The 9,474-nt window shown below is 44.8% G+C and overlaps 1 protein-coding gene across 1 annotated transcript; it reads left to right on the forward strand.

The window, feature by feature from the left end:
- Positions 1-227: 227 nt before the first annotated feature.
- On the forward strand, positions 228-1,544 carry LOC139006232 (general transcription factor II-I repeat domain-containing protein 2-like). Its single transcript, XM_070408728.1, has 2 exons — positions 228-696; positions 787-1,544. The coding sequence occupies exons 1-2, from the start codon at positions 228-230 to the stop codon at positions 1,542-1,544; spliced, it is 1,227 nt and encodes a 408-aa protein (XP_070264829.1).
- The last annotated feature ends 7,930 nt before the right edge of the window (positions 1,545-9,474 follow it).

Below are 9,474 nucleotides of genomic sequence, written 5' to 3' on the forward strand. Positions count from 1 at the left end.
TCAGCCATCACTTTGCCACAAAGCATGGCAACTATGCTAGCAAACAGTCACCTCAAGAACGGGAGGCTACTGCACAGAGGTTGATGGCTAAATTATAGGCTCAGCAAAATGTCTTTCACAGACAAATTGCAATTCAAGAGACAACTACCAAAGCAAGTTTTATGCTATCATTCAAATTAGCAAAAGCTAGCAAACCTCTCTCTGAAGGCGAGTTTTTGAAAGAATGTATGACAGAGACAGCAGGTCTCTTGTGTCCAGAGAGCAAAGGCAAGTTTGAAAAACTCAGCTTATCGCGCAGGACAGTGACTCGTCGAGTGGAACTGATTGATGAAGACTTGGCCAGCAAGTTAAATAGTAAGGCAGAGTTCTTTAAGTTTTATTCACTAGCATTGGATGAAAGTAATGACATAAAGGACACTGCTCAGCTCTTAATTTTTATCCTAGGGATTAGTGACAATTTTGAAGTTACGGAGGAGTTTTTAGCCATGGAGCCACTGAAAGGAAAAACACGGGGAGAGGACTTGTATGACCGGGTGTCTACTGTCATGGAGAAAATGAAGCTACCGTGGAGTAAACTTGCTAATGTCACGACAGATGGATCTCCAAATTTAACTGGAAAAAATGTTGGACTGCTAAAAAGAATTCAGGATAAAGTGAAAGAGGAGAACCCTAACCAAGATGTTATTTTTCTTCACTGTATTATTCACCAGGAATCATTGTGCAAGTCTATATTACAACTTAATCATGTTGTTAATCCAGTCGTAAAGCTTGTTAATTTCATTTGAGCAAAGGGACTTCAGCACCGTCAGTTTATTAAGTTTCTGGAGGAAACTGATGCGGATCACCACGACTTACTTTACCACTCTCGTGTCCGCTGGTTGAGTTTGGGCAAAGTTTTCCAACGAGTGTGGGAGCTCAAAGAAGAGATTGGTGCATTTTTTAACTTAAAGGGGAAGTCTGACGAATTTACTGAGGTGAGTGACAAGAATTGGCTGTGTGACTTTGCATTTGCTGTAGATATATTTTCACATTTTAATGAGCTAAATGTGAAGCTACAGGGAAAAGATCAGTATGTACATGACATATACACTAATGTGAAAGCCTTTAAATCGAAGCTGATTTTCTTTTCCGGACAAATTTCAGACAAAGTCTTCACTCATTTTGCCACACTAGCCACACAGAAGGAGACCATCCAAAACGTGAAGAAATACAGCAAATCACTGGATGACCTGCATGCAGAATTCTGTCGTCGGTTTTCTGATGTTGAAAAAATTGACCAGTCACCTCAACTGGTGGCCTGTCCTTTGTCACAAAACCCTGAAACAGCACCAGAAGAGGTGCAACTGGAACTCATCGATCTTCAGTCTGACTCTGTCCTAAAGGAGAAATTCAGCTCTCTTGAACTAAGAGACTTTTATGCTTCACGTAATGAAGCCACTTTTCCAAACATCCGGAGGATGGCACAGAAGATACTGGTGCTGTTTGGGTCAACCTATGTTTGTGAGCAGACATTTAGCGTCATGAACATCAACAAAGCCCCTTAACTGACGAACACCTCAGATCTATCCTGAGAATAGCCACAACAAAACTAACTCCAGGCTTTGATGCATTAGCTAAAAAAGGAGACCAACAACACTGTTCCCACTGAAGTTGATGTTTTAAAGACCAAAAACCTTTCAACCCAGTCTACATTGCCATCTACATCTATGTCCCGGGCATAATTTGGAAGTTGCACTAAAGAAAATGTTTAATTTACTGTTTACACATTTTGTTCTTTTCTATTTGTTTTAGTTTTAAATTATTTTATTATATTTAAGTTTAATTTGAAAGGCTTTTGTACCTTTCCTTTGTTAGGCAATTTTATTTTGCCTTTGCCATCTTCAATATAAGGTATGTTATTGTGCTATGATTCCTCCATTTTTTGAAGTTTCAAATTATAATAATTAGTGTTTACATTCTTCTTGTTAAAATGTTTGAAATGAATAAAACTATTGAAATAAAAAAAAAGACCGTACCCTTTTATGTAATGATGTTTACTTTAAATTTATATTAGTTCACACAAACCCTCCATCCATGCTTTTGTTCCTTTGAGAAAACAGACAAATTTATTTTTGTATTTCCCAGCTGTCTAGCTAAGATCTGGTAAGGAGCAGGTACTCAGAAAATATTTCAACTCCCAGGTACATCCCATACCATCCTATGTGCATTTATAAAATACAACTGCCAAATACATACAGATTCTGTTTCCTCAGATCAAAGGATGCATTCTCATCACACATCTAAAGAACAACAGGATGCGTTCTGAAACTTGGCAGCATCTGCAGTTGGAGTAAAGGGCTTCTGTGAGGGTAAGGGAATTAAGAGTACAAGCCGGGATCCAGAAATTTCTAAAGCACTGCCTTGTGCTTCCAGGTCAGCAGAGTTCATGGATGGCATGCTGTGCATCGAAGGAAAAACAGAAAGCTCTCCACCCCCCACCCCCACCCCCCATTCCCCAAGGAAATATTCTGCTCAAGGCCCAGATTTATTTCTTGATTCAGGTAATTTTTAAAATATAAGTTTTTAAAACATTCCCAAGCATTATTTGGGAATGTTTCCAAGTTTCATCAAAGACACAGAAACATCCTAATATATAAAAACCCTGGGTCCGTCACATCCACAACAACCGGAGGCTCGTCCTAACGGCCAGGCTGCACGCGCAGCAGGCTCTGGTGGGTGGGGACTTGTGGTAGCGGAGATGGGGATGGAGGAGGCGGGGCCAGCACTCACACTCACTCACAACTGCACACATGCACAGACACACACAGTGCCCACCAGCTCACAGCCCTTTCTTTCCCTCCCTCCCAGCTTGCTCTTGGAGCCTCTTTCAGAATGTGGGCCCGAAGAGGCCTGGATGGAAGGGAGAGCCGGCAGAGGGTGGAGCGGCCCCCACTAGCCCTGCCTCTCCCAGCCAGGAAAGAGGAAGAGGGAGACAGGGAGGCAGGGAGGCCTGGAGGACTTCTGAGAAAAACAAAGAGAGACAGAGATGGGCAAGATCAGGCTGGCAGGGGAGGGCAGTTGGGAGTGATCAGATAGGCAGAGGCAGTTGGGGGCGAGATCAGGCCAGCAGGGGAGAGCAGCTGGGGGCAAGATTAGGCGGCAGGGCAGAGCAGTTAGGGGCAATCAAGTAGGCAGGCAGAGGCAGTTAGGGGTGATCAGGCAGGCAGGCAGAGAGGTTAGGGGCAATCAGGCAGGCAGGCAGAGGCAGTTAGGGGTGATCAGGCAGGCAGGCAGGTGAGTGGTTAGGAGCCAGCGGTCCCAGATTGTGAGAGGGATGTCTGACTGCCGGTTTAGGCCTGGTCCCTGTGGGCACCCCTAAGGGGTCCCTGATTGGAGAGGGTGCAAGCTGGGCTGAGGGAACCCCCCCCCCCCATGCATGAATTTCGTGCACTGGGCCACTAGTCCATATATATAAAAGCCTAAGTGATTGGTCACTATGATGCATGCTGACCACTAAGGGGCAGATGCTCAATGCAGGAGCTGCCCCCTGGTGGTCAGTGTGCTCCCACAGTGGGAGCACCACTCGGCTGACCGGGATGAGCAGTGCTCCCACAGTGGGCTGATTCCCACAGGCCACGCCCCCCCACCAGTACACGAAATCTGTGCACTGGGCCTCTAATTTCTACATATAAAAGCCTAAATGACCGGTTGATAGCTCAACTGCTCAACAGTTCGACTGGTAGCTATGATGCACACTGACCACCAGGGGTCAGATGCTCAACACAGGAGCTGCCCCCTGGTGGTCAGTGCACTACCACAGCAGGAGCACCACTCAGCTGACCAACAGGTGCCAGAGCCAGGCTCATGGCTAGCGAGCGCTGCTGCAGCAGCACAAGCCTCTCCTGCGGACACACCCCCTGCACGCCCCTCCCCTATCTGGACCGGGACCGGGATCGGGACCAGCATCTGGACTGACTGGGCATGAGCCCGTGGCCACTTCTCTGATGCTGCGTGAGGAGCAGGGCTATGATGACAAGTGGCAGCTGTGCAGTCATGGGTGCACTAGTATCACCCTAGGATGAATCACCTAGTTTTTAGATGCTAAAGTTTAGAGAATTCATCCACCAAGTCTTACCTAACATGCCCTTCTTCTTCTTTTTTTTTAAAAAAATATTTTTTTGATTTCAGAGAGAGGTAGGGAGGGGGAGAGAGGGATTGAAAATCAATGATGAGAGAGAATCGTTGATTGACTGCCTCCTGTATTCCCCCTACTGGGGATCGAGCCCACAACCCGGGCATGTGCCCTTAACCAGAATCAAACCTGGGACCCTTCAGTCCACAGGCCAATGCTCTATCCACTGAGCCATACCAGCTAGGGCCTAGCATGCCCTTTTTCATTGAGCACCTGTTACAAGCTCTGCACACCAGGCACTTGAGCATTTGGCAGCTAAGGTGTTCCCATGGAAACCAGTTCCACTTCAGGAGAGTTTTCCAATCTGGCTGTAAATTGGGGTTGGTGAGAGCAGCCTCCGTCCTGCTAAGAAACAAAGCCAGCCTTTCATAGGAGTGGCAAGCTGGTTCTGTACCACATGTTTCCCAACATCCTCCATAAAAACCCTTTGTGGTGTTTGCTGGATGACCTCTCACTGACCCTTCCCTTATATCCTAAATGCCATTCTCATGCCATTCTTTCTGCAATAGGAGGGTTGTCAGGTTTAGCAAATAAAAGTACAGGACTTCTGGTATTTAATTAGGATTTCAAATAAACAACAAGGAATTTTTAAATATATAATATTTGTGACATACCTAAGAATCATGATTTATCTGAAATTTAATATAATGGGCAAATCTCCACAGAGACTCAAATCTAATTTTCCTCTCCACTGGAATGCATGTGTGTGTGTGTGTGTGTGTGTGTGTTTTCTGTTTATCCCTCATCTCAGGAAATAATGCTGCATAATCTGGAACTACTCTACTTACCTAAAAAAAAAAAAATACACTCTCCTTCCCTCAAAAGTTATCAATACTCTGTAATAGATACACTTTTCATTAATCACTGTCCTGAAATTTGTCTGTTCTCTTCTCTGATGCATAGAAATACTGCCTTTCAGTCTTTACCTCTTCAGTTCCATCTCTGCCACTACTTGTCTCATGTTCTTAAATAAGATAAAATCCTTTATTTCAACCACATAAAGGACAGAATTACCCAATCCGTTATCTATATTGTTTATGCAATTTTGTGAGTTCTGAATCTAATAATAGAACAGCCAGCCTGGAGCTCTTTCCGTTGCTAGGTAGCACTTTCATGAAGTAAAGATGACCCCCACATTTTAGGTTAAACAGTTAGAGAAGACACTTTATTTTCATTTTTTTGAATTATCATCATAGTAATCTAAGGGGTTGTCTGAGAATCAGCAACAACCACAGGTTTCATCCCTCACTTTTGGAGGCTGCTATCTTGACTGTTGTCACAACTAAACACTTCCTTCCCAGTGTTTCCACCCACAGAAAGGCTGCGGTTCCTTTTTAGTCTTTGGCCAATGTCCAGCCTCTGTCTACAGCAGAATCTGTGTTGGAACCTGCTGACAGACTTTGGGTTAGTTGGCTCGAAATCTGGTGTCACAATCTGAGAGGCAACAGGGAACTAATTACACAGAGGAAACAAAATTCACGGAACAGGTAATTGTTAAGGATGGATTTATTTCTGATTAACTGCATGGAAGACACAACAGGAAGGTATAATCATAGGGTAGGGTTTGTACCGTCAGAGATAAGCATATTTAGGGTGCGGCAGGGTAAACATATTTTGACTTCTTAAATGAAATAAGGTACTTATAACTTGGCCACACACAAAGTTCCAAAACAAGCACAAAAGAAAAACATCTGGGAAATGAACAGTGGCTGATATTGAGGGCCTAGACATGAGGGATGGAGGAGACAGAATCCCTCTGAAGGTACTAAAATCAGGGTAGGCACCTGGAAAACTTTAGAAATACTTAGGAACAGGACATCAATTATACAAATTTACCTGAATTGACCCATGACTCAGATACAACAGAAAGCACACCTCTTGCAGGATTGAGTCTGAAATACACACTCCAACATGTAAGGTCCCCACAGTTGGGCCTGAGCCTCAGCTCTCGAGCCTGTCCCTCGTATCTCTCTTACTTGCTGAGGGGTGGGGTCAACAAGGAGGTCACAGGGGCACAGAATCTGTGTTTTTGCTAGTGACTCTTCCCAGATCATCTGCTGTGTACCCCACAGGCCAGGCAGTTTGGCCTCCGTGCATTCCCAGACCATTTCTGGTGCTTTCTTCCCATGCCTCTCGTTGCAAAGCCCTTTCTTTTCCAGCTCTCTTCCCATAGCCCCTCCTTCACCCACCCGATCTTGTATGTCCTGTCCAAGATTCTATTCTTGTTAGCTATAATCTGAGTCTGGCAGACTCCCCGACTGAGCTGCAAACATCTAAGGGCAGAACCTGTCTTTTTATTTATTTTTTAGTCCTCATCTGAGGACATGTTTATTGATTTTAGAGAGAGAGGGAGAGAGGAAAAGAGAGGAGGAGATGTGAGAGAGAAACATTAATAGGTTGTCTCTCTCAAGTGCTCTGATTGGGGATCGAACCCAAACCTATATATGTGCCCTGACTGGGAATCAAACCTACAACCTTTTGCTGTACAAGATGACATTCCAACCAACTGAGCCACCCGGCCAGGGTAAGGACCTATTTTTTACCTACTTTTCTACCTCCATTATCTGTATTAGTATAGAACCTGGACCAGAGTAGATCCTTAGTAAATGTTTGTTGTTGAACTGTAGGTGGATGGGTAAATGGTTGGTAGGATGAATGGATGGGTGAGTGAGTGGATGGGTAGATGAACTGGTGAGTGGATGGACAAAATGAGGATATTCACTGAGTGGTAGAAATCCACACTGAATAGGAAACCACCCCTAAGTTCTCCCTGGGCTAGGAAAGCAACAGAGCAGTAGAAAGACCAGAAAACAGGTGAGGGTTTTCACCCTAACTTCTTCATCGCTGGCATGTGTCCTTGGGTGAGTCACTGAACCCCTCCAACCCCCATTATCATTCGCTTGTAAATTGGTGACAAGAACACTTGTTGGTCTGGAGTTGAACTGGATCGTCTCTCAAGGTCATTTTCAGCTGATTCTCTGAGTTTGTTTTCCCCACATCTTCCTTAAGTCAAGCCAGACAAGGAGGCTTCCTAGCACAGAGCTCCCGAGTAATATACAGCACTGGGGAAGCAGCCTTATGATGCTTCACCCAGCAACAATTCACAGAGCTTGACTTTTTCCAGCATCCCTGGTGCTAGAATGCTGTAATACTTGTCAGGCACTTTTCAACCTCGATGCTGGTTATACCTCAAAACAACCTATGAATTTTCCCCAGATCTATTATTTCTCATGGACTGATCATGAACACACAGCCCAGGCTTCAGTCTTGTTTATCTCGGAAAGCAGAGCCCTCATTTATAAGAGGTTTCCTCTCACAGAGTAAAAGGATGCGTACTAAAGGCCTGGATGGGCTGCTCAGCCTGTCCTCCTCATCCCATGACAAGTAGGATTGAGTAATAAACTTGCTTTAACACCAAGAACTAATGCATCAAGGCTTAATAAACACATTTTTCTAAGGAGGCTGAAGTATTTTTAAAAACAGTGCTTACTGTGATCCTGGTCATTGGGGATGACTAGGGATAGCGTACATTTTCCCCTACAGTTGGTTTCTGTTTGTCCAATAGTTCTGCTAAGTCTGAACTTGGGTGCCCCACCTTATCCCACTGTAGACTGACTTCCTCCGCGTTCCTCCCACTCAGGGAGGAAACGAATGTGTGTGTGGTAGTTGTTAGTCTGTGTGTGGGGGGGGAGGGGGGGCGGGCGGGCAGGGGGTAGGTGAGGGGGAGGGTGAGTAAAGAAGCAAACTATAGGTAGTGGCAGCTTGGTTTGATCTCTGGAATTAAAAGAGGACCTCCTCTCAGCAGGACACTTCAGTGACTGAATTTTGCTTTGGGGCAAATGCCCCTTCCCCCACCCTGTGCTTCTGCGCCATTCAGTGCAGGGTTTTGTGACACCTGATTTGGTCTCCCCTTTGCCTCATTTCAGGCTCTGATGAGGGTGTCAGGTAAGTGTTGTTCCCATGTTTGCCTTTGCCCCAGAGTGGGTGTGCACACCTGTCTGTGCGACATGACTGTGAGTCTGTGAGCTTTGACCTGGTCACCAGCCAAGAAGCTGGATCTCACAGCTGCTGGGAGCTCCCAGGGCTAGAGGCCCTCATATTGCTTAGGACTTAGCCTAAATAGAATCCCTTGGCAAATTGGGTTTGGGGCATAGCGTTTAAACTTCCATCACTGCACAAAGTGAGGGGGTGTAGAGATGAGGGCCAAAGTGGGAAAAAATCCTGCATTTGTTTCCACTTATCATCTCATGCAATCTTCCTGGGTTGACTAAGGCAGATAAGTATTATAATTTCCTCCATTTTCACATGAAGAAGCTGAAGCATAGAAAGCTGAGTGGGGGATTCAAGTCCTTTGATTTTGACTTCTCTGCTTTTATCATTTATTTTTCTCCTGGAGGTTTCCCATGACTACAATTTAATTTCTTTTAAAACAAGTACATGCTCTTCGTTTAATAAATATTTCAAACCTCCTGAAGAATGTAAGTGGAGATATCTGCATCTCCAGTGGCCTCCCTCTCCATACTATTTCCCTGAGGTACCCACTATTTATTGTAGATATTAAATTATTGATGTTCTCTGTCTCTCATCAAGTTTCTGCCTCAGGCCTGCCTTGCCTTCACTCAATGATTCTTCCCAGCGTTGCACAGTGAGAAGCCCAGAGAACGTGGGTATTCAACCCATCCTTCCATGGTTTCCATTTATTTCAGGAATGTCTCTCTTTTCTTAAGGATCTTCTCCATTTTAATCATGGAATGCTTTTGCTTGGAGTGTGGGTAGAGAGGTGGACCGGCGAGTGGCAAGAGTGGAAAGGAAAATCACGTTTTTGGAAGAGGATCTTCCTGCAGAGAATAATTTCCTCAGGCTGTGAGCATTAGGAGGCCTGTTGTGAGATTTTCTGCAGCCCAAATCATTATTTCAAACATGGTGCACCAGGATTTAGCTTTCTGGCCTTCACTGAAGGATTTGTTGGGGTAACTTAGTATTTTCATTAATTAACTGAAAGCTGGATTCTATATACTAGTAAATGCAAATTGTCACCTTCCCCCACCAACAGAGTCCTCAGGCATAGAAATGGGTAATAGCTGAGAAAAATGAGGTGGAGTTAGAATTACTGGTTGGCTGTGACTTCATCTGAATTTCGTTTCTCAGAGGTGGGGGACAGGGCTTATGCAAATACCATCGTCACTGTCCAGCATTCGCAAAATGTAGTCACCTGAGGTAGAGGCTCAGCCTTTGACACAGAGGTGGGTGGCATGATACTAATGAAATAGGAACACAGGGTGACAGTAAATAATCTTTTAGAT

This window comes from Myotis yumanensis, unplaced genomic scaffold (assembly GCF_028538775.1).
Source record: "Myotis yumanensis isolate MYYU_CA2020_CCGP unplaced genomic scaffold, mMyoYum1.0.hap1 SCAF_3, whole genome shotgun sequence".
NCBI lineage: Eukaryota > Metazoa > Chordata > Mammalia > Chiroptera > Vespertilionidae > Myotis > Myotis yumanensis.

Coding starts and splice junctions, on each gene's coding strand:
- LOC139006232 (XM_070408728.1), top strand. CDS start 228: ATGACAGAGACAGCAGGTCTCTTGTGTCCAGAGAGCAAAGGCAAGTTT. Junction 697..786: donor AGATGTTATTTTTCTTCACT/GTATTATTCACC, acceptor ATTTCATTTGAG/CAAAGGGACTTCAGCACCGT.